The sequence below is a fragment of the Lampetra planeri genome, chromosome 24 (genome assembly GCF_965212315.1).
Source record: "Lampetra planeri chromosome 24, kcLamPlan1.2.h2, whole genome shotgun sequence".
Classification (NCBI taxonomy): Eukaryota; Metazoa; Chordata; class Hyperoartia; order Petromyzontiformes; family Petromyzontidae; genus Lampetra; species Lampetra planeri.
In genome coordinates this window covers 3634096-3659950 of record NC_136130.1, presented here as the reverse complement: position 1 = coordinate 3659950, position 25855 = coordinate 3634096, and the positions used below count along the sequence as shown (strand labels likewise).

General features: G+C 53.1%; 1 protein-coding gene across 1 annotated transcript in view; it reads right to left on the bottom strand.

The window, feature by feature from the left end:
- Positions 1-25855, bottom strand: part of AGBL4 (AGBL carboxypeptidase 4) — a 430370-nt gene that overhangs the window by 117114 nt on the left and 287401 nt on the right. Inside the window, exon 8 of the mRNA XM_078605791.1 lies at positions 4264-4480. Within this exon, the coding sequence (XP_078461917.1) occupies positions 4264-4480 (217 nt within the window). The remainder of the gene's footprint in view (positions 1-4263; positions 4481-25855) is intronic.

The window sequence follows — 25855 nt, the reverse complement described above, 5'->3', positions numbered from 1 at the left end:
TAGCACGGTTGGCTATGTACGGTGTGAAAGAAGTTGAACATGCATACGTATACATCAATACGTGGTCACGGGCTGGGGAAGGGAGGGGTGGAGGATGGAGGGGGGTGGAAGGGGGGGGTATTGATGGCTCTTGGCTCTTTTGTTGCTGGTAAGGGAAATGTTACAGTCAAGCTATCAGCCATCAATCTGGGCAGCGAAATGCCACACAACTCGCAGCCCCGGTAGAAACCGATGGCCGAGCATCTGCATAATGACGTGCAGGCGGAAAAGGTTGAGAGGCAAAAGGCGAATAATAATAATAATAATCGTAATAAATAAATAATAGGGAAAGCATTAAAGTCGGTCGCGCTTTGTAAGGGCGGCAGAAATTAAACGCGTCGGCATTCGTGCTGCCCCCCCCCCTGCTCCACTCCCACCCTGCACCAGCCCCCCCCCCCCCGCTCTCCCCGTGCCACCCACCGTGTCACACACCGTGACACACACCATAACACACACCGTGCCACACACACCATTCCACCCACCGTGCCACCCACCGTGCCACCCACCGTGTCACACACACCGTGTCACACACACCGTGCCACACACACCATGCCACACACCGTGACACACACACCGCGCGACACACCATACCACCCACCGTGCCACCCACTATGCCACCCACCGTGCCACACCCACCGTGCCACACACACCGTGACACCCACTGAACGCCGCCGGACTCCCGCGGCGATGCCGATGGGAGTTGCTGCCACTCTGACATCGAGGGTGGAGTTATTCCGGTGATGTACGGTGCCCCGATCCCGCGCATGTTGCATTTGCAGGGAGAAAACCTCGGGAAATTGTTCGACTAATTTACGAACATTGAAAGTGTTTTGTTGTTGTTGTTGGTGTTCGGAAAAATGGAAAGGAATCGACAACAAATGACGACATGTGTAGTGGATACCCACGGGCTATCTGCTCATGAATCATGATGATGAATTTACAATGCAACGTGAGTTTTATTTGAATTTAAAAAAGACAACATTATTTGTCTATGGTCGCACTGATTGATCTGATCGATGTATTAGTTAATTATATATGCATGTACGTTGAACTTCTTTTACATCAGACCTTGCCAACTGTGCTCATCAGAGGTGCGGGGGAAGGACAACAAAACCGAACACGAAAAGCAGTTCTACAGAAATGCGTTTCGATTTAGATTTAAAAGTGCAAAGCTCCAGTAGCTTCCTGATAAATTAGAGTATTTCACACCGGATAATCCCTTGAGATGGAATGTCTCGTTCGCAAGACTGTCCAAAGCTGTCAGTTGACTCACATGTAGCAAAACACGTACTAATGAATTTGACAAAGAACTGTGAATAACTATTATTACTATTTTCATCATCATAGATTTGAAATGTAAAAAAAAAGGTGTAGCACATAACACAGCAGCGCTTCCCTTCCGCCGTTCTACAGCGTTTTTTGCAGCCATCGCACGGTGCAATTTGACGAATTCCCGACTGGAAGTTGCCGCGTAACTAAATCTGACGGCTTGAGTACGTTGAGGGTTTGGTGGAGAGCGTGAATGGTGTGAAACTCCCCGGTGCTGCGGGCTGCCAAGGAAGCGCCGTACCCTGGCTTGCCGGGAGGCAGGGCAGCAACCAACGTCATCTGTCCCTCCTGTACGGGGATCGAGCGTCGCCCCCTCGCACGCGCTCTGGTTTACTCCGGGTGCTCCGGTTTACTACCCCACATGTACAAGCGCTTGGATGAAAACGTTTTCATATATACAGAGGACTGCAGAGCTTGGGTCATTGTTGGTGCCGACTCACTGCCTGCTTGGCTGCCCTCCAGCTGGTCTGTTGATACGCAGCCTATCACGAGATCCGATTTGCATGAACGACGCTCTATGAAACTAAACAATTATTTTTCTACGTGACTTTACCGAAAGAACCAAAGAGTATGGATTCCTGCAGTCATGAAAGCTTAACATCGAGATTAGACAATGATTCTCGTGGTTGGTGCATCCTCCATAGGGGCCGTCCATAAATGACGTCACGCGATTTTGGACGATTTATGACCCCCCCCCCCCCCATCGTCACACGGCGTCACAAAAAGTCAGACCCCCCCTTCAAATATGACGTTACAAAACTCTGCCCCCCCCCCCCCAAAAAAAAAATAAAACATGCTTCAAATCTCTTTAAACTATTGTCATTGTTACGCGTATTTAATGTACCGTTGCACTCTGATGTTGTAGGAGAAAATATTTATACTGGTAGGAACGAAGTGAACCAGCCTACAATAGATTATATCGTCCGTCCGTCCGATGTCCGATTAGGTGTAGCAACATCGCCCCCTACTGCAAACACTTGGCAGGACCCTACAGAAACCTTTAGACTCAGTGAGGCTTTCCTGGCTAAACAGGTGTAACATTCCCTTATAATTCCCTCAGATAGCTTTTAATTAAAACATTTAAATTAAAAATTAACTCACAGCGGCCTAAAGCCTACAGCTAGGCCTAAAGCCTAGAACTAGGCCTCAAACTCTCCCTTCGTATCGTACCCCCGCGTGTGTGAAAGGGAGTTAATGTTTAACAATGTTACATTCGCTGATGTTTTTAAATAGAAACATTTAAATTTAAAGCTTTTACATTAAGAATTAAAACATTTAAATTAAAAATTAACTCACAGCGGCATAAAGCCTACAGCTAGGCCTAAAGCCTAGAACTAGGCCTCAAACTCTCCCTTCGTATCGTCCGATTAGGTGTATCAACATCGCCCCCTACTGCAAACACTTGGCAGGACCCTACAGAAACCTTTACACTCAGTGAGGCTTTCCTGGCTAAACAAGTGTAATAATACATTATGTTTATATTCTTTGGTTATTCGTTCCTACCAGCCCACCCCGCAGGGACCTGTTAATAAAAAAGTATATTTAATTAAGTATAACGTGTTGTCTATTTATTTCAAGTTGCGCATTTCGATGCGACGTCAAATTTCTCAACCCCCACTCGTCACACATCGTCACAAATGTCTGACCCCCCCCCCCCCTCATAGGTACGTGACGTCATTTATGGACGGCCCCGTAGCGAATCATAGGCCAGGGTCGAGAGTACTCACATGCCCCATTCTTTGCGCCACATTTATTCACATGCCACTGGCGTGCGAGCCCCTACTCACGACTGACCACAGCCCACTGTGCTCGCTGACCCGACGACAGGGCTGCATTGAACGTGAACCGTACTTCCACATGAGGGGTAAAGAACACATTACAATAATGGCATCATAACGCGGTTCGTGAATAACGTGTCAATCCACTTTCCCACACCGCGTCCGATACGGGGGTTGTTTGGACATATTTCACCAGGATTGGTCAAGAGGATGGATATCACTCACCACGTGTGTTAACCGTGGCCAGGAATGGAACTCAGGTGGCCAGATTCATCGGCCATCGTGATAACCACTGCCCCATCGCTGCCCCCTGATCTCTAGTGGAGAAGGCCGTGGGATGCCACTGGGTGGTGGTGGTTGCTCACATCGGTCATCTAGCATTTAGTACCGTCAAACTCCCGTGCTGCTGGCGTACGTTTTCTCCAAACCGCTACAACGGTGCTACTGCAAACTTGCGTCACCGCTCAATTTTGGCGCCACGGTGGCTAGGAGATGCTAACTTCCTCGCGTGGTATACAGGAGGTCGGTGGGTTCGATCTCGACCCACACGCCTGCTGTATATTTGGAGTTTGCGGTGTCTCTTTCTTCGTGATCGCGTGGATTTTTCTCCGGTTGTTGCGGATTTTGCCTCCACATTTAGAATTAACATCACGCATTTAGAGTATTTTGCTGCTTTAGATTTCAACACGCTGAGCCATTTCGTTGGGCTATCATTTGTGGCCAGGTCGCTTCTCTAAAAGATCTTCATTGCTCAGTAGGACTTATCTGGTAAAATAACAATAATAATTTAGTTTTAAATTATTTAGTTTAATAGACAGAGGAAAGTGGAAACAAATGACGAAATGTGCAGTGGGCAACCTATCTGCCCAAGCATCGTGATGATGATGAGCAGATAAAGGCTGATGATAAAGCCGCCGATGAAGCTGACGACAATGTCCCCCCCGCTTCTAATAATAATAATACAAATTTGTAATGCGCATTCGATCCCAGGATCCCGATGCGCAATGCATGAAAAGCAACCGACCAATCCAAAGAGGGAAGGTCACTTTAAAGAGATGGGGTTTCCAAAGCAGACACGAATCTATCAACCGACTCTGATTTCCGAGTAGATTCTCACCACGCTGAGGCCGAGCAGCTCCCGGTGCACGTAGTCGAGGCCCCGGGCCTGCAGAGCGTCGAGGTAGCGCTGCAGCTGCGAGTAGGTGTACGGGAAGCAGTAGGCGAACTGATACTCGTCCTCCTCGCGGTCGAAGCAGAAGGCGAACGACACCACGTAGCGCCCGCGGTGCTCGGGGCTGCGGTAGTAGAACACGTGCTTGCCGGGCAGCCTCGTCCTGTGACGCGCGCGCGCGAGCACACACACAAAGACAAAGATCCCCCGTATAGTCTAAAGAGTGTTTAGGGCAAGTGTTGTTAGCGAGCGCCTATGAAGGCTGGCACGGCGCACGAGGCTGCGGTTGGCCAACACCACGCCTGGCCGCCTTTGTCTCCCCCGGTGGCGATGTTTACACACCGCACCGGGTACTCATTTGAGGCGGAGTCGACCTAGGGGAGGCCCAGGACCGGTTCAAATAATAATCGTCACTGATGATGGCCGTGAGCGGGAATCAAACTCGGGTCACTGGCTTTATAGCACCGCTGCACCGCCGCCGCACGCGAGAGAGGGAGGAGTGGGGGGGGAGACGGAACGAACGTCGATGGAGTCGATCACGCCGAGGTTGGAGTCTTCTTGTACCTACGTCCCGCTGTCTGCGCCGCCCCATGGAACCAACGCACTCCAAAGATCGGGGGGGGGGAGGGGCGAGGGGGGGGCAATCACGGTCGCGCGGGCCATCGTGTGAAAGATAAAGGCGCGGCCCTGCAATCGCCTTCTCGCGACCACTGCTCGCGGAAGAGAACTCAACCGGGGGGATGGTGTGGATTTAAAGGGCCCCTTCTGCATATGGATTTGGCCTCTTCTTCCAATGTTGGCTAGACGTCTTGGAAGGGATGTGAATAACCCACACTTTACAAATAACGGGGCAGGGTGGAGGAGGGCAGGTGGCCGAGACGGGCACTGGGGTGACAACCAAGGGTTCGGCATACGAGGGGAAGACCTCAGGACAGACTGCGACATTCACGGAAACTGTCACGGAGGGTCCAGAAGGATATCGTGACTTGAACAAAGGCGAAGAGCTGAAGACAGACTGGTGGTGAGGAAAGAGCTGCAAGGGCAGAGCTTGGCGGTCAGGAGTCGATTGTGTTCAAGTCGTGGGCTGGCATCCGGCAGAAGGAAGGAAGCGACGGCGAGGCGTGGTGGCGTCAACGGCCTTGACTACGAAGACCTCTTGGCCTGCTTGATCCGGCTTCATCGTTCATCCCTTAGAGCAGGGGTTCCCAACCCCCGGCCCGCGGACCGGTACCGGCCCGTGGCCTGTTAGGAACCGGGCCGCACAGGAGCAGGAGGAGAGGGCGGTGAGTCCGCGCGTGGGCCGCCCCCATTATTTGATTATTCACCACTTCCGTCCGCGCCTCTTTCCCGCACTGCGCACTAGTCTCAGTCACGGTTTTTGGTAAGCCCACAAGCTCTAACCCCTAGCAGCCAAAATGAGTAAAAAACAAACGTCGCTGGAGAGCTTCTTTGAAAAGGGGGCGAGAGCCAATGATGAACCCCCGCGCCCACCACCGGTCCGTGAAAAAATTTGTCTTCCACGAAACCGTTGCCTGGTGCCAAAAAAGTTGGGGACCGCTGCTCTTAGAGCCCTTTGTCATGAACCCACCGCTGGTTGGAAGGATTCACACACAGGGGTTGCCTGCCCGTACTTCAACCGCGCTGATCATCGCAAGTTGGCGAGGTGGAGCTGGACCCAGCACTGACGCAGACGCAACTCGCCACTCATGTCAGCCGTGGCTTGGATTCAAACTCGGGTGGCCGTGTGCGTATCGCGGTGTGCTTAATCGCTGCACCACTGCTCCTGAGACTTACTTGGAAACCCACGAAGTTAAGCGACTCACAGAACCTACACACCGGTATGTTTACAGAAGCTCAAGTCTCCTGTATGCCACGCGACTTCTGTGTGATGCCACCCCCACTCTGAATCCTTCCCTCTCCCCGCCCCCTTTGAAAACAGACGCTGCTCCACGCAACTCCCACTCGCTCCGTCTTTCTCTCTTCTCCCTGTCTTCCCTGCCCACTCATCATCACCCTTTCATCCACGACATCTTGACCGGGTCACTCCCCCTACTGCTCCCATCCCCGCTCGGCACTCCGTCTTCCTTCCCGCTTGCCCGTCTTGAGCAGCGTGCCCTCTCAGTCTGTCTTGTCTCCCCTTCCCGTGGCTTTGTGTGCCACGGGTGAAAGGCTTTTAATAGGAACCTACATACTCACATATAGACCCACAGACCTGCATAGGGACCCATATGCTTACCCAGAGACCCACATACTTAGCCAGAGACCCACATACTTACCCAGAGACCCACACACTTACCCAAAGACCCACATACCCAGAGACCCACATATTTACCCAGAGACCCACATACCCAGAAACCCACATACCCAGAGACCCACATACTTACCCAGAGACCCACATACTTAGCCAGAGACCCACATGCTTACCCAGAGACTCACATACCCAGATACCCATATTCTTACCCAGAGACCCACATACCCAGAGACCCACATACCCAGAAACCCACACACTCACCCAGAGACCCAAATACTTACCCAGAGACACACTTACCCAGAGACCCACATATCTAGAGACCCACACGCTTATCCAGAGACCCACATACCCACATACTTAGCCAGAGACCCAAATACTTACCCAGAGACCCAGATACTTACCCAGAGACCCACACACTTACCCAGAGACCCACATACTTACCCAGAGACCCACATACCCAGAGACCCACACACTTACCCAGAGACCCACACACTTACCCAGAGACCCACATACCCAGAGACCCACATACCCAGAGACCCACACACTTACCCAGAGACCCACACACTTACCCAGAGACCCACATACCCAGAGACCCACATACCCATTGACCCACACACTTACCCAGAGACCCACACACTTACCCAGAGACCCACACACTTACCCAGAGACCCACACACTTACCCAGAGACCCACATACCCAGAGACCCACATACCCAGAGACCCACACACTTACCCAGAGACCCACACACTTACCCAGAGACCCACATACTTACCCAGAGACCCACACACTTACCCAGAGACCCACATACTTAGCCAGAGACCCACATGCTTACCCATTGACCCACATACCCAGAGACCCACACACTTACCCAGAGACCCACACACTTACCCAGAGACCCACATACTCACCCAGAGACCCACATACTCACCCAGAGACCCACATACCCCTAGACCCACATACCCAGAGACCCACACACTTACCCAGAGACCCACACGCTTACCCAGAGACCCATAGTATTTACATAGCACGTGCACGCGGGGGTAACTCGTCATCCCCTGCCGTGCCCTTCTGACGTCGGGCCCTTGCCGCGACTGCGCAGAATAACACAACCAAATAATGAACCCAATTATATTGCGTCGTGTTGTACTTTATTAGGTGCCAGGGAACAGGCGGTAATTAAGTTCCTCTGCAGCAATGAGCGTGCGGTCGTGTGAATCGCTTGTCTTTTCAAACCGAAAAGAAAGAAAAAAGATGCGCGTTGCATATTTAACGCGAGTCTCCCGTCCGTGCCTGGTCACGGAGGTGTGGACGAGCGCGCAGGATTAATTTCGCGTGCGGCTAGCGGAGGAGGGAAAAGGAAACCCTCCGGCAGCCAACAACAACAACAACAACAAAAAGAACCCCAACAATCGCAGAAGTCCTCGAAGGAAATCAAAGAGTGGCCCGCTCGTGCCTTGGCGCAGGACGTTCGCGAGCTCGATGCTACCGTCGAGGTCTGCCAGGCACGCCGAGGCGGCTTCGAGAGAGGAGGAGAGAGAGTTCGCGTTGCTTTGCAGTCCCATCAAGTCGCTTCGCCGTGACACAAAGACGCATCGCGTGCGCGCCGAGACGCTTGCAGACCACTTGCCCCGCCGTGTGTGTGGGTGTGTGTGTGTGTATGTGTGTCTGTGTGCGTGTGAGTGCGTGTGTGCGTGTGTGTGCGTGCGTGTGTGTGTCTGTGTGTGGGTGTGTGTGTGTGCGTGTGTGTGTGTGTCTGTGTGCGTGTGAGTGCGTGTGTGCGTGTGTGTGCGTGCGTGTGTGTGTCTGAGTGCGTGTGTCTGTGTGCGTGTGAGTGTGCGTGTGTGCGTGTGTGCCTGTGTGTGTGTTTGTGTGTGTGTCTGTGTGCTTGTGTGCGTGTGTGTGTGCGTGTGTCTGTGTGTGTGTCTGTGTGTGTGTCTGTGTGTCTGTGTGTGTGTCTGTGTGTGTCTGTGTGTGTGTCTGTGTGCTTGTGTGCGTGTGTGTGTGTGCGTGTGTGTGTGTCTGTGTGTGCGTCTGTGTGTGTGTGTGTCTGTGTGTGTGTCTGTGTGTGTGTTTGTGTGTGTGTCTGTGTGCTTGTGTGCGTGTGTGTGTGCGTGTGTGTGTGCGTGTGTGTCTGTGTGTGTGTCTGTGTGCGTGTGTGTGTGCGTGTGTGTGCGTGTGTGTGTCTGTGTGCGTGTGTGCGTGTGTGTGTGTGTGCGTGTGTGCGTGTGTGTGCGCGTAAATGCGTGTGTGTGTGTGCGTGTGTGTGTGTGTGCGTGTGTGTGTGCGCGTGTGTGTGTGCGTGTGTGTGTGCGTGTGTGTGTCTGTGTGCGTGTGTGCGTGTGTGTGTGTGTGCGTGTGTGCGTGTGTGTGCGCGTAAGTGCGTGTGTGTGTGCGTGTGTGTGTGTGCGCGTGTGTGTGTGCGTGTGTGTGCGTGTGTGTGCGTGTGTGCGTGTGGGTGCATCGGTCAGCAGTCGTCTCAGTCAGTCGACCCGTGCTGGGTCTGCCCCGTGACCTCTTGCCCAGCGTGCGTTCAACACTTGGCGGTTGTTGTGGTTGTTGACGGCGAAGTAAAATGCGCAAAAGTTAAGTGCTACCAAAACATTGTTCGTCGATCAATTGTCCTCATTCCGTTTGTGAGCGAGTTCATCGCCTACCGTCAATATTGTGTCGTTACCAGAACCATGCCAATTGGGTTTACATGTTTCTGCCGCACTGTGCGTTTGCAAGCTGCACCTGTGAAGGCAACAACGACGACGATTCTCCCGTCCGTGGGACCGTCGGCGCAGGCGCCGCGAGTTAGCGAGCGCCTATTGATGCCGGGATTCCGCGTGACGCGGGGGGGGTGCGGGGTTTCTGAAGTCGAAATCCTCGCGACTCCCGACCGCGTCAACTAGGAGCAGCACTGAACGTGGCGGGGGGGGGGGGGCAGCCTTCGCTGTTATGTGGGAGGGGGGCAGGGGAGGGGGATGTCCGAATACGCAAAATAATTAAATAAAGGACGATAATTTTGTATTCTTTAATTATTTTGCATATCCCCCCCCTCCTGCCCCCCCCCCCGCGTCAGCCTTCACTGTTATGGGGGATTATTCACGTTACATTATGTTCACACGCAATTAGCACCCAGCACGTTTAATTAGCATGCGGTAGGTTAATAATTAAATACGCGCAATTTAATATTTACAGTTTAATAACGCTATTACAAAAACGCACTTTGTTCAGGTTAACCCGAGTCGCACTATCACTGCGACGGGGGGGGGGGGTGATTTCTACCGGCTTGAAGAGTTTGTTCTGTTATTTGTGTAAAATTATTATAGCCACGAGTATAAGACGTACGGAGAACATCTTTCGCACCGTAAATAGCCAACCGTGTCAAATCGGAGATGTGGGCAAAGGACAATAAACTAAACACAAAACGCAGCTCTAAAGAAATGAGTTTTCAATCTAGATGATGATGATTTGATAGTGCACAGCTCCAGCGGCTTCCTAACGTCGGAAGGAAGAGCGTTCCAGACGGCCGCAGAAGCGCATCTAAAAGCGCCGCGCGGTGCGGTGACCTCCGTCTTTGCTCGACGGCCAGAAGCCAGAAGCCACCGCTGCCTCCGCGAGGATGCACGGAGTTCGCGTGATGGTGGTTTATGCCCCTCGACGAGATCAGCGTGGGATTTGGTGGTTCATTTGTGGCGAGTACTTCGTGTGTAACGAGTGTTAAAGGCAGCGAAGAGTGTGTGAGAGAGAGAGAGAGGGGGAGAACACGGGAGAGAGTTCAAGAGACTTTGACTTTTAAATAACTTTTATTGCCGCCAGCAGCAACAGCACTGGAGGCGACTCCGATATGAAATACACAAAGTCACCAGCAAACAAATGAAAAAAACGCTATAGAGAGAGTGAGAAACGCGGGAGAGGGAGAGAGTTCAAGGGACCCGGCAGAGCACGTGTATGAGCGCGGGGCACACGAGGTCACCGGATGCCACACACCACGTGTGTATCATCGCCCGTGCGCATTTGCTTCGATTGCATTGTCCGTGTGACAATAGCGTCGGGGGTAGCAGAGTACACGACGTCCTCGTCTTAATCAGCACGTGGAAAATTCCCGATACTGTAATCCTATGGATTAATTGACAAGTCTTCCAGCCGGAGGGTATTTTTCTGGGGTTTGTTATTTATTTTTTTTAGTATATATTCATTTGTTGATATGTTTAAGTCGCCTTTTTGGCTTCGTGATGTTTTTCTGTAATTTTGCTACGCGTGCTCTCACGGAATACGCGTTATATATATATATAATGTTCACCCTTGTAGGATACTGCAGGTAAAAGCCGCAATTATCCCATTGTTGCTGGATAACAAATGTAGATTAACTTGTCCTCCCCGCCCCCCGCACCTCTGATTGGCATGGTTGATTACGTACGGTGCCAAAGAAGTTCAATATATGTAATAAACTATTAAACTATTTATATATATTTTTTTACCAGGTAAGATCCACTGAGCAATACAGATGTATTTCAGAAGCGACCTGGCCGCAATTTAAAGCTCAACTAAGTAGCTTATAACGTGGACATTGATAGCAGACATCCTCTAAATTCATGTTTATAAATGTGGAGGGAGAAACCGGAGGCCGCAGAAAAAGGTCCACGCGACCACGGGGAGAGAGACACGCAAATGTACAGCAGCAGGCGTCAGGGTCGGGATGGAACCCACGACCTCCTGTATACCAGGCGAGATATTTAACATCTCCTAGCCACCGTGATGATGAGAGAGAGAGACACGCAAACTCGAAATAAACAGCAGGCGTCAGGGTCGGGATCGAACCCACGACCTCCTGTATACCAGGCGAGGTAGTTAACATCTCCTAGCCACTGTGATGATGAGAAAGAGACACGCACACTCAAAATAAACAGCAGGCGTCAGGGTCGGGATCGAACCCACAACCTCCTGTATACCAGGCGAGGTAGTTAACATTTCCTAGCCATCGTGATGATGAGAGAGAGACACGCAAACTCGAAATATACAGCAGCAGGCGTCAGGGTCTGGATGGAACCCACGACCTCCTGTATACCAGGCGAGGTAGTTAACATTTCCTAGCCACTGTGATGATGAGAAAGAGACACGCACACTCGAAATAAACAGCAGGCGTCAGGGTCGGGATCGAACCCACGACCTCCTGTATACCAGGCGAGGTAGTTAACATTTCCTAGCCACTGTGATGATGAGAGAGAGACACGCAAACTCGAAATAAACAGCAGGCGTCAGGGTCGGGATCGAACCCACGACCTCCTGTATACCAGGCGAGGTAGTTAACATCTCCTAGCCACTGTGATGATGAGAGAGAGACACGCAAACTCGAAATAAACAGCAGGCGTCAGGGTCGGGATCGAACCCACGACCTCCTGTATACCAGGTGAGGTAGTTAACATTTCGCAGCCACGGTGCAGCCCGTCATCAATCAACTTGTGGAACTAGTGCAATCTATTAACTTGTAGAGCCCATGTAATCAATTAACTTTGTAGAACTACTGTAATAAATCAACTTTTCGAGCCGGTGTAATAAATTAACCTGTTCAAATTGTAATAATTATAATCGATTTTGTTTTGCGGTTGTCGGGAGATTTTGTAACTTTAAATCCGCGAGGTTTTTTTTTGTCTCTCTTACATCTTTTGGAAGAAAAATGCCCAAGTCGGCAGTAAAATCGGCGCACGCTGCATTGTGATTTACGCCTTACGAGCCCGGGGGGGGATTTAAACCACTTCATAGTCTGGGGTAACACCTTTCTGCACAGCGTATCATTTACATGGTCTGCGCATATATACTATTTTACGATTTAAAAAATGAAAAAACCTCACAATACAGTACTGCGATAGAACGTAATTATACTTATTTGTAATGGAATTGTTATCGTTGACCCGGCAGTGAGAAGTTAATGTACCACGTGTGACCGTGCAGCTTCGAGCATTTACATCTCAAGTTTCTGCCGCGGTGATGATATCTTAAACGATAGCTTGAAAATGAAAGTTTGTAACACGTTAACCGGCAAATTCTGAATTTGGTTTCATTTGTCTTCGTCTGTTTTTAAAACTCACAAGTTATGGGTCACACAAGCTAAGTTATTTACCCATTGGTGTAATTTACAGCTCCCTTTGTCGCTCCACTGCTAGATGACGGCCTCCCCTCTACCATGTCACCCATTGGACGGGGACCGTTTAACCATACTTCACCACGCTGCTTCGTGTGGGTTGGTGAATATGCAGGGGAACCCCAGGACCGGTTCAGATATCGCCTGCCGCTGATGTTAGCCGTGGCCAAGAATCGGACTCAGGTCGCTGGTTTGATCCTGCAGTGTGCTAACCGCTGCACCACAGCTCCCACCCTCCAGCTTTGGCAACACTTTCGTCGCAGATTGTGTCCCCGCGAAGCGGCATGCCGCGTGTCTCCGCTTGTTTGCCGCGTCGTCTGATGTGATAAGCAAATCGGCGATACCCCGCTGCGTGAATTCATTCAAGGAAGCTTCGAGGGGTGGAGCGGTGGCGCAGCGGTTAGCGCACCGCTCTGCGGACATGACCTCCAGACTCTTTGGTTCGGGCGCAACACGAGCGTGTGTTGCGCCCGAAACGTCGTGATTTGTTTTATTTTCTACCTACGTGACTTTACCGAAAGAACCAAAGAGTATGGATTACTGCAGTCACGAAAGCTTCAAATCGCGATTATGACCACCAAAGTTCGATTCCCGGCCATGGCTAACGAACTAACGAACTAACTAACGCGAGCGGCGAATTCAAGCACTGATCAATCAATGCCAAGAAGCAAGACGACTCTGGCAGACGCCCCTTCACCCATCGCCCCGAACGTGGGGCGAAGACTTGAGCACGCAAGCGCGCCGCTGGTATTTAGACGGCCTGTTGCATTGTACGCGTCGTGAGAGGTGGTCTCGCGGGGCTTGGGGGGAGGGAGGGGAAACGTTTCACACAGCAGTGGAGAGATCATGACGACGACGATGATGGTGACAACGAGCGAGATGTATCCATAATAGAGGTTTTTTGGGGTCAGTTCGCGTAAATTTATAAATGTGTCGTTAAAACCCGCCACCACCCGACAGCCAAAACCTGGCTGTCGCCTGATGAAGCTAGTTGTAATTACTGGCGAAATGTCGTACTCACATTGTAAATGTTGTGGTTTGGCTCTCCAACACACCGATTAGTGCTGTACCAGTGACGAATTGGCCACGTTCTGTTGACGTGACGACCATTACTAGTTGGCCGTGTCGGGTGGTGGCGGGTTTTAACGACACATTTATATATTCACGCGATCCAACCCCAAACAACCTCTATCATGGATGATATTGGTCGCGAAAGCCTTCCACGTGTTAGAGTGAGAAGTATGCTATACTTCGTTCGTGGCCAACCAGCCTTGCTTCAAAGCCGTCGAAATATTCAACGGCACGGTGCGGGCACACGCGCTCGGCACGGGGCGAAGTGCCGCTCTGGAAGCGGCCTCGAGCTGCCCTCCTGCCACACTCCTCCGCGTCTCGCCGCAGCGCAGTCACAGCGCAGTCGCAACGCAGCGGCGGCTGTGACGGCGGCGATGAGGTTGCACCGTGGCTGTGCGCGAGACCCAGGCGGCTGAGTGCACCAGAGAGGCGATGGGCGGGCTTTGCATTGGCGACGGTTTTAACGCTGGAATTAAAATTGGAACAACCGACGCCGTTGATCGTCGTGATCTGTGCGAGCATCTTGCGCGCGCGCGTGTCTGTGTCCGTGTTGTGGCAAAGGCCCTCCGTGTAGCCTGAGCAGACTGTTGGGGCAAGGGCTGTTAGCGAGCGCCTATGAAGGAGGGCACGGCACACGAGGCGGTCGGTCGGTGGCCAGCACCACGCGCGGGCCGCCTCGTTGTGTACACACTGCACCAGGTATCCATGTTGAGCTGCTTTCAACACCGTACGTAGCCAACCGTGTTAATCGGAGGTGCGGAGTACCTCCTAACCAGGTACTCATATGAGGCTGAGTCGACCTAGGCGAGGCCCAGATCTGGTTCGGATAATCGGTGTTAGCATAACGCGCACGTGTACACACGCGCGCGCAGTGTGCGTGCACGCGCGCACGCATTCGCCGAGGCCCGCGCGGCGCTTCATCTTATAATCTGTCTGCCACCAAGAGCTGTCGGTGGCCGCAGACTCGTCCCCATCGGTCACGGCTGACGTGCAGGCGGGGGTGGGTGGGGTGGGGCCAGATGCCCCGACAGGGTGAGGGATTGCTGCGCTCTTCCAGAATGTGCATCACGTTCATCCCATCAGTCCCCACCTCTCCCCTTTCCTCTCTCTCCCTCTCCCCTCGTCTCTCTCTCTCCTCTCTCTGTCTCTCTCCTGTCGCCCACCCCCATCCCAACCTCCCACAACCCCCCGCACGCCCCCCCCCCCGACAGTTTCCCTGCAGAGACACACCCTCTAATCCACAAATTAAAATCAATAGCCCCCGAGGTGCCCCCGTGTACTCTGTCATTGACATCCGAGGGCTTAAATGGTGTCCACGATCCCACTCCGCCACATTCTCTCCCTCCTCTTGGCCGCCCTCCCTACGGCCCCAGTCTCACTCTCCGTCCGTCCGTCCGTGTGTCCGTGCGAGTGAGGAGCGGCGGTGCAGCGGTTGGCGCGCTGCGCAAACACCGGGTGACGGTTATCTGAACAGGTGCTGGGCCTCCTCCTCTAGGTTGGCTCGGCCTCAAATGCGTACCTGGTGCGGTGTGTGGTAAACATCGCAGCTGGGGATACAAAGGCGGTCGGGCGTGGTGCTGGCCACCCACCCCCTCGTGTACCGTGCCGGCCTGCATAGGTGCAACTCGCTAACAGCACTTGCCTCAAGAGTATGTTAGAGGCTACACGGCGGATCTGTGTCTTTGTGGGGAGCGGCGGCGCAGCGGTTGGCGCGCTCGCGCTACAAACCTGGCGCCTCTCCCGTTCGATTCCCACTCACGGCCGACGGATTTTAATGTTGGCCCGAAACAGAGTCGGCGATCCTTCTTGCACGTGTCATTTACAACTTCCCCTTTCTCCCAGAAACCGGCGCTCGCCATTTATTTCCCTCCGTACAATTCTCTTGCCCACATTCATGCGCTGAATTATTTTGTACTGCACATTTTTTTTCTGATGCACCTCGGTTTTTGCCTGCAGTGGACTCACTCCTGGTGATAAATCACGGTTTCAAGCACACACGCGTGCGTGTCTTCGCTGTAGTGCGGAGCGGTGGCGCAGTTGCTATCGCTCTCCGCTTCGAACCCGAGTTCGATGATTCCCGCTCACGCCCCAACATCTCAATCGATCCTGGCCCTCCGCTAGGTCGACTCAGCCTTGCAATAGTACCCGGTGCTAATATTTAAATATATAGTCATGTATTCATATTTATACATAAAACATTAAATACATGTTTTTTATATATTTAAATATCAGCACTGGGGAGACAGTGTCGGCCGGGCGCGGTGTTCACCTTCATCGGTGCCATTCGCTCACAGCACTTGCCCCAACAGCCACATGCATTCCTCCGTCTCTAGCTGCCCATGTGATTTTTGTGTGTATCCTCTCATTCGCTCGACGTTCTTCCCGTGTCCATGTCCTCGTCCTTTCCCTCCTTGTGGCTTGGCATCGTCCCTGGTGCAGGGCAATGACGTGGGACCCCACGTCCAGCCTAGCCCAGCAGAGGCGCGGCGCTGTTGCTACCCCACCAGCTCCTTCCAGTATCTCGTCCCTCGTGATGAATCTGCCGTTCCCTTCTTCTCGCTTTCCATAGTGGCCAGTAGATGGCAGTAAAGCAAGTGGGTTGCTGCCCTGTTTGGGTGTTATTCGCCTGGTGTCTGTGGGGTTTGTATACACCCACTCTAATTTGCAAAGACAAAAATATCCCGCATAGTCTTAACAGACTGTTGGGGCAAGTGCTGTTAGCGAGTAGCACCTATGAAGGCCGGCACGGCGACACGAGGGGGTTGGTGACCAGCACCACGCCCGGCCGCCTCTCGTCTCCCAAGTGGCGATGTTTACACACCGCACCAGGTTACTCATTTGAGGCTGAGATGACCTAGGGGAGGCCCAGGACCGGTTCAGATAATCGTCACTGATGTTGGTCGTGAGGGAGAATCGAACCCGGGTTTCTAGGTTCGTAGTGCAGCGCGCGAACCGCTACACCACCGCTCTCCACCACGCCATCACACACACCAGCTCATAACAAAAAATGGCCAAACAACTCACAGCATGATCATCCTAAAGAGGAGCCTTGAGACTCAATTACGAGTGTGGAGTCTTGGTGAAAAAGGAGTTATTCGCTGAAATTTCAAATGCCATTGCATTGTGGGACATGGAGAGACGATGAAAGTTTGGGGAGGCTTTCATCCAGTAGTGATGGATTCATTGTGGAGGTGATCATGGCTGGGTATTGCTGTGGTTAGAACACTCCGAGTTAAAACTAAACATCGATTTTTTTTTTTTACCAGGTAAGGCCCACTGAGCTGTATAGCTCTTTTTCAGAAGCGGCCTGGCCACAAATGACAGCTCAACGAAGTGGCTCGTCATATGGAAATGTATAGCAGTCAAATACTCGTAAGCACGTATTTGTAAATGTGGAGCACCCGGAGAAAAATCCAGGAGACCAAATGGAGAACATGTAAACTCCAAATATACAGCAGGCGTCGGGGTCAGGATCGAACACACGACCTCCTGCATACCAGGCGAGGTAGTTAACATCTCGCCACCGTGGCTATATGCTCGGGTGTGAATGTCGCCGATCTTCCCTCCCGAGCAGATAGAACGAGGGAGTGCCACGTCGTGTGAGCCGTGTTTCCCAAAGGGAGAGGCTGGCGTTCGCCACAGGGGTGTGGCATTTCCACCACTGCCTCAGGGGGCTTAAATTGGGATGATTAACGGCACCGCCCCGGTGCGCGTTCGAGCAGAAAGACACTCTCACTTGACGTTTACTCGCTCTTTACAATAATTCATGTTGTGATCCAAATTTGGCTTTGTTTATTTAATTAATGCTTTGTTGAATTTCATCTAAAAAATATGAATATCAGTTTGCAACATACATTATTCTGTAGTGGGGTTGGAGGGAATAAGCTTCCCACCCAGTGTGAAGTCGATGGAAGAGATCTCAGAAGCAGTTCTGTGGCGTCTACTTCCACGGACCGTTCAGTAACACAGGGGCGCTTACACTGCTCTGCGAGGGTTCCGAATAGATTCCTCGTCTAATGACGCGACCAATCAGCCACCCAGCCAACCACCCAGCCAATCACCCACCCACACACAAAACCACCCATCCACCCACCCAACCACCCATCCAAGCACCCAACCACCCACACACAAAACCACCCATCCACCCACCCAACCACCCAGCCAAGCACCCACCCACACACCAAACTACCCCTCCATCCACCCACCCAACCACCCAGCCAATCACCCACCAACACACAATAAACCACCCATCCACCCACCCAACCACCCAGCCAATCACCCACCCACACACAAAACCACCCATCCACCCACCCAACCACCCAGCCAATCACCCACCCACACACAAAACCACAATTCCACCCAGCCAACCACCCAGCCAATCACCCACCCACACACAAAACTACCCATCCACCCACCCAACCACCCATCCAAGCACCCAACCACCCATCCAAGCACCCAACCACCCACACACAAAACCACCCATCCACCCACCCAGCCACCCAGCCAATCACCCACCCACACACAAAACCACCCATCCACCCAACCAGCCCACGCTCTCTATCCCCAGTGGTTTAGATCCGACTAATTTTCTAAATGTGTACGAGCCAATAAACAAATGACAACTCTTGCATCGAGAAGTAATTATATCTCATGTGACAGAGGTTTTCTTTTTACACTGCACAGGTTTTGTTGCGGTAATGCGCCTTGCAAACTTTACATTTCCGAACAAAGCCCATTCCAGATTGATTTTTCCTCTCTGAATTATTTATAAGAACATTATTATATCATCTATGTATGAGTGGTGTATGTATATAGCCATGTATTATGCATGCTAGATCGCATAACGCAGGTATGTTGTGGGCACATACATAATGTTTATAGACATAACTCAGTATTGCAATCCATCACTCGAGATGTGGGGTTGGTGGCTCGCACACAGATGGAGCCACGATGTCATCTTGCAGTCGGCAAGTAGGTTTGCAAGTATGAGTTTGCAACGATCTAGCGTTGTATGCGTACCCTTCCTGCCAGTGTCTCCAGCTATCCTCCCACGGGTACAAATAGCGCAATCAAGATTCGAAATGGCCAAACATCCCAGGCAGGGAACTCTTTGAGAAAAGTGTTTTGAGGCTCTCAGCGAGGCCTTGCTGATTAAGCCAGAAAACGATTGTTCTCTCAGGCCCAGACGGCGCTGCGGCTACGCAGTGCTCAACTCGTCATTAGAAAGGGATGAGTTCAAATTCTGGTCCGTTATTGACTCGGCGCATCACCATCATCATCATTCCTCCAGGGTAGACAAACTTCCTAGCGGTTTAGTCAACAGCAGTGGTTTACTCAGTTGAATTCCCATCAATGGACCGTCACCACTGGCGGTGATGACCACCACCCAATTCCCATTGGAGATCCAGGACACATCTTTAGATCGAACCGGTAACACAGGAGGCCTCCTCCTACTGCACCAACCCGCACTGTGAACCAGCGTGGTCAGGGTACGGCCAAACAACCCCCAGCACCCACAACGGCTGTTGCATAAACCACACGCGCCGCGCGTCCAGGCACGACGCGGGGGCCTCCATCCAGCAGTGTACTGGCACAGGGCTACGAATTGGCTACCATGGTGGCCAGATGTTAACTACCACGCCTGGTATGCAGGAGATCGTGGGTTCGATCCCGACTGTGATGCCTGTATATTTGGAGTTTGCGTGTCTCTCTCTCTCTCCCCGTGGTCGTGTGACATTTTCTCTGGACTTCCGGGTTTCCCCTCCACGTTTAGAAACATGCGTTTAGAGCATTTGGCTGCCATACATTCACACGTGATAAGCCACTTCGTTGAGCTGTCACTTGTGAGAGACAGGTCGCTTCTAAAAAATATATATATAGAACTCAGTGGGCCTTACCTGCTGAAATAAAACAAAATTGCTTAGCTTAATTGGTGTTATAATTTACAATTTGATCACGTTCATCATCACCGTGGCCTGTGCGGTGGATGATGCCACATCTTCGTCTGCCCAAGCCCTGTTTCTGTATCGCTTTGTTGACCTTTGCAAGTAGCATGCATCACGTAGCACCTTGTTTGTGTCACTCGTGTTAAGTTCATGCGTACGCACGAAGCACCCGGCATCACCCTCGCAGCAGCAGCAGCAGCAGCTTCTGAGGAACCGTCGGACGAAGACGTTGGTCACCGCATCGCAGCCCTTCAGATGTGCGTCTGCGGCCGTCTGGAACGCTCTTCCTTCCGATATTAGGAAGACACTGGAGCTGTGCGCTTTTAAATCATCATAATATAGATTGACGAACTCGTTTCTTTAGAACTGCTTTTTGTGTTTAGTTTGTTGTCCTTCCACCGCACCTCCGATTAGCACGGTTGGCCATGTATGGTGTGAAAGAAGTTCAAATACAAAGACAAACAAAGACAAACATCTCTAGACGCCTTGTACACGGCCTCTTGATATGCTCCTGCATTCAGATGCTTTACACGTTCAAATTTACGACAACTGTCATAATATGTCATAACTATTAATTGCAAAACTAGATTCGAGGCTTTCGTGACTTCAGGAATTAGTCTTTGGTTCTCTCAGTAATGATTTTTTATTTTATTTTCTACGTGATGTTACCGAAAGAACCAAAGAGTATTAATTGTGAATAAAATGTAAAGTTAATTTGTTCTATGTATCGATCGATCTGTGCCAGTGACTACCATGCCAATGCTAAAGGGCATAGTTTTCAAATTCACAGATAAATATTGACATTGAAATACACTGTGTGCATGCTGTGCACAAAGACAACGACCCCCCGTATAGCCTTTACCAGACGGTCAAGGCGCGTGCTGTTAGCAAGCACTTATGAACGCCTACACGGCACATAAGGTGGGTGGGTGGCCAACACAACACCCGGCTGCCTTTGTCTCCCCGGTGCTGATGTTCACACACCGCAGCAGGTACTCATTTCAGGAGAGGCCCATATCCGGTTCGAATATTTTCGCCACTACTATTATAGCACGCGAGCTGGAATCCGAACTCGGGTTGCCGGCGATGAATCACAGCGCGCCAACCGCTACACTCCCGCTCTGCCCAATGCTGTGTGTATGTATGTGCGCACACGATCACACACGTATGCGCGTATATATATGCACAATAGCTCACTCTCAATCCTGTTAAACAGCTGACGCAGACGTGGGGGGGGGGCGTAGGGGGGGGCAGGGAAAATGTTCTCGTAGCAGCATTATCTTGAATTACTGCAGAGCATGACACTCACGCATTAAATTATTTATTTACACTCTCCTCCTCTGCCCTTGTTTGTTTGTTTGTTGTTGTTGCTGCGTCTGATGTGAGCGGTGACTGAGAGCTTATCAGTCAGCGGGGCACAGAGAGCCAGAGACAGAGAGACGACGCCAGCGCGTGAACTCTGTGCGTTCCTGTGGGGGCCGACGTCCACCCCACCGCCCTCGCCGGGCAGGTGGGGCACACCGTCCGCCCCTTCCGCTCCCTGCTCCACCGCGTCCGTCGGCTCCCGTCGGGCCCCCCGCCGACCACGTGATGGGCCCCCCCGTGCTAGCGCCCTCTCCGAGGGACATCCCTGCTGGCTCACAGCCGCACGGAGTTAACCCGCACACGCGCGCGTACACCGCAGCTAACGCGGCGGCGTGAACGCGCTCGCGCCTGCGGGCGGTTATGTCCTAACGCGCGCGCGCACACCACGGCCAACGCCAACGCAGTCCGCAGCGGCACGCTAGCGGCCACACCTGAGAGCGGCTACCTCGAGGGGCGCTCGTGCTGCGGCTGGGCCCTCGCTGTCGCCGCGCGTCCGCCCACGCAGCGGCTCCACACGTAAAGCGCAGACACCACACCGATGATCTGTGCTAACTTTTATTCACGGCGCAAACCCCGCACTGCTCAGAGGGAATATTCTGCGAGCAGAGCCTAGCCTACTGCTGTCCAAGTCCCCAAATACTCACATGCCCTATCACGTACCTCGCGGCTGTACCCATGGCGTCGCGCGGACGCTGTGAGTGTCGGAGGGACGAAGACGAAAGATAACTTTACCTATCGCTGCCTCGTAGCGGCACTCGCTGGCGTCGCACGGAGGCTGCGAGCGGCTCGAGAAGGCAGGACGGCAGGGAGTCCGTCTTGGCGGCCAAGAAGTTAAAGATGAGATGCCAACTGAACGGTTTCAGGCTCCCCTTTTAATGCCCCCTGACTTAAGAAACACAGGGTTACGTTGTCCCGCACGGCCAATCGTGCGCCTACCTGTGATCCTCGCTCGTTTCCCTCCCCTTACACGGAGCTTTGCGACGGTTACTTCGGCGGCCTATTGACTAACCACCCGTACTCATTAATTTCTGACTCATCCCGTTTAATCTGGAAAGACGTTCGGCTGGCGAATACGCGCCCTGCTAGTGTGTACTCGGTCTGGGGCTGGGGGAGGTCGTGGCGCTGCGGTCCCTTGACCTCATAGTCTGCTCTGCTCACTTAATATTTCACCCCAGCCCCCCTCCCCGATGTCGTGCGTGACTCACTTGCGGCTGGCCCGGTGAACCTTTGTGCGCCCAGACAATTTTAAGCCAATTTTAGGGGCACCGCTATGTGACTTGTCCTGTGAGGGTCTGCCAATCTCCTGGCATCGGGAAACCGCGGGACTTTCCTCCTAGGGACCCCTCGGATGAAAACCCGTTGTGCCAGGCGATTCCCCGCTAGGACACTACTGCGTGTGTGTGCGCTGCGTGTGTGTGTGTGCTGCGTGTGTGTGTGTGCTGCGTGCGTGTGTGCGCTGCGTGTGTGTGTGTGTGCTGCGTGTGTGTGTGCGCTGCGTGTGTGTGCTGCGTGTGTGTGTGTGCTGCGTGTGTGTGTGCTGCGTGCGTGTGCGCTGCGTGTGTGTGTGCGCTGCGTGTGTGTGTGTGCTGCGTGCGTGTGCGCTGCGTGTGTGTGTGTGCTGCGTGTGTGTGCGCTGCGTGTGTGTGTGCGCTGCGTGTGTGTGTGTGCTGCGTGCGTGTGCGCTGCGTGTGTGTGCTGCGTGTGTGTGCGCTGCGTGTGTGTGTGCGCTGCGTGTGTGTGTGTGCTGCGTGTGTGTGCGCTGCGTGTGTGTGTGTGCTGCGTGTGTGTGTGTGCTGCGTGCGTGTGTGCGCTGCGTGTGTGTGTGTGTGCTGCGTGTGTGTGTGCGCTGCGTGTGTGTGCTGCGTGTGTGTGTGTGCTGCGTGTGTGTGTGCTGCGTGCGTGTGCGCTGCGTGTGTGTGTGCGCTGCGTGTGTGTGTGTGCTGCGTGCGTGTGCGCTGCGTGTGTGTGTGTGCTGCGTGTGTGTGCGCTGCGTGTGTGTGTGCGCTGCGTGTGTGTGTGCTGCGTGCGTGTGCGCTGCGTGTGTGTGTGTGCTGCGTGTGTGTGCGCTGCGTGTGTGTGTGCGCTGCGTGTGTGTGTGCTGCGTGTGTGTGCGCTGCGTGTGTGTGTGTGCTGCGTGTGTGTGTGTGCTACGTGCGTGTGTGCGCTGCGTGTGTGTGTGTGTGCTGCGTGTGTGTGTGCGCTGCGTGTGTGTGCTGCGTGTGTGTGTGTGCTGCGTGTGTGTGTGCTGCGTGCGTGTGCGCTGCGTGTGTGTGTGCGCTGCGTGTGTGTGTGTGCTGCGTGCGTGTGCGCTGCGTGTGTGTGTGTGCTGCGTGTGTGTGCGCTGCGTGTGTGTGTGTGCTGCGTGCGTGTGCGCTGCGTGTGTGTGCGCTGCGTGTGTGTGTGTGCTGCGTGCGTGTGTGCTGCGTGTGTGTGTGTGCTGCGTGTGTGTGTGCTGCGTGCGTGTGCGCTGCGTGTGTGTGCTGCGTGTGTGTGTGTGCTGCGTGCGTGTGCGCTGCGTGTGTGTGTGCTGCGTGCGTGTGCGCTGCGTGTGTGTGTGTGCTGCGTGTGTGTGTGCGCTGCGTGTGTGTGTGTGCTGCGTGTGTGTGCGCTGCATGTGTGTGTGCGCTGCGTGCGTGTGCGCTGCGTGTGTGTGCTCAGGGTGGGGTCCAGGGGGCAGTCGCGGCGCTTGCAGAGTTCCTCCGCAGCCGTGGCACCACATTCCCGTCCCGGCTCGCTCGCCCACGCCAAGGCCGTGCAACGCGCGGCTCGTCCCCCCCCCCCCCACGTGGGGCCCCGGGCGATCGGACGAATGACCCAGCTCTGGTAATGCCGCCGGGCGATCGGACGAATGACCGCCCTCTCGCAAGGCCGCACCCGCCCCGTCGCGACAAAGTCACGGCAGCCCACTTCCCAGCTTCGAACCATCGTGACTCTGCGCTCATCTCTGTCTCTCGCTCCTTCTCTCTCTCCCTTTGTCTCTCCCCCTTTGTCTCTCTCCCTCTGCCGGTTGGCTCTGGGCCGCTGATAGAATTGGCAAAGTTTCGATGGGGACGGGAGTTGTTATGTCATGAGCGTCGTAATTGTTTGACGGTGATGCTTGCATTGGCGATGTTGCCACAAAACAGGGCCATTGCCCGAAATGTCGCCTCTTACACGAATGCCCCTCGCTAACGTCGCACTCAGGAAGCGGTTCTCATTCTAACGACTTTGTAAGGATGGCGACGACGACCGTGGTGGTGGTGGTGGATGGCTGAGTCGACCCCTGTCCCGGATGTGATCTCGTCGCTCTCTAGTTGTGAGACCAGAAACATCGACTGACTGACCAACCTCGACTGTGTTTTTTCTAGTATCACGCTTGCTGAGCCCAGGCCCAAAACACCATGCTGCCAGCAACAAACAGCACGTCCATAATAGGTGTAAACACGTAAGGGGTCGCATGCTTCGTCAGTAGAGCAAGGTTACAAGCACTTGCGAAAAGAGACTTTGGGGAGGAATTCCAACATATGGAGCGGTGCGAGGGAAGAAGCTGAAAAGGGAAGTCAGTTGACCTGCTGTGTGGTGAGTGGGTGAGTGGGTGGAGTGAGTGTGTTGTTGTGAGCTGCTGTGTGGTGAGTGCGTGGGTGAGTGTGTTGTTGTGAGCTGCTGTGTGGTGAGTGCGTGGGTGAGTGTGTTGTTGTGACCTGCAGTGTGGTGAGTGGGTGAGTGTCTTGTTGTGACCTGCAGTGTGGTGAGTGGGTGAGTGTCTTGTTGTGAGCTGCAGTGTGGTAAGTGGGTGGAGTGAGTGTCTTGTTGTGACCTGCAGTGTGGTGAGTGGGTGGAGTGAGTGTGTTGTTGTGAGCTGCTGTGTGGTGAGTGCGTGGGTGAGTGTGTTGTTGTGAGCTGCTGTGTGGTGAGTGCGTGGAGTGAGTGTGTTGTTGTGACCTGCAGTGTGGTGAGTGGGTGAGTGTCTTGTTGTGACCTGCAGTGTGGTGAGTGGGTGAGTGTCTTGTTGTGAGCTGCAGTGTGGTAAGTGGGTGGAGTGAGTGTCTTGTTGTGACCTGCAGTGTGGTGAGTGGGTGAGTGTCTTGTTGTGACCTGCAGTGTGGTGAGTGGGTGAGTGTCTTGTTGTGACCTGCAGTGTGGTGAGTGGGTGAGTGCGTGGTGGTTGAACAAGACGTGCTTGAGACGACACGGCCTGTGTCTGCTAGACCGAGTCCTCGACCAATGAATGAAGCGCACGGCAGTAGCGGCAGACGAGTGGTAAGGAGGCGACTGCCCACTGGTGAGTGACACGTGTCGCATCGCCGGCCAAATTCCCAACGTACCAACGTAGGAGCGTGGCGCGCGCCTATCTCCGATTAGCACGGTTGGCTACGTATGGTGCGAATGAAGTTCAACTTACATACGTGCATACACCCAGCCGGGCACACTCATGGAGTGACCGTCATGCGTGTCTATCTCCACATAACACTGTGCGCGTCGCGGGGGAGAATTAAAAGAACAGAATAACTTCGCGGACAATATGCGTCTCAATCTTGATGTGAAGCTTTCGTGGCTGCAGGAAACCATACTCTTTGGTTCTTTCGGTAAAGTCACGTGGGTAGAAAATAAAATAAATCACGACGTTTTGGGCACGTTCACAAGATTCCATCATCGGGTCCCATCTGATGATGGACGATTGTGTACGCACCCGAAACGTCGTAACATGCGTCTCCTTCATAGCTCCGTCTCTCCACGTGCACAACGAAAAACACAATACTTGCACAAGCAATCAGTCGCACCGCCTTTTGGGGAGTTCG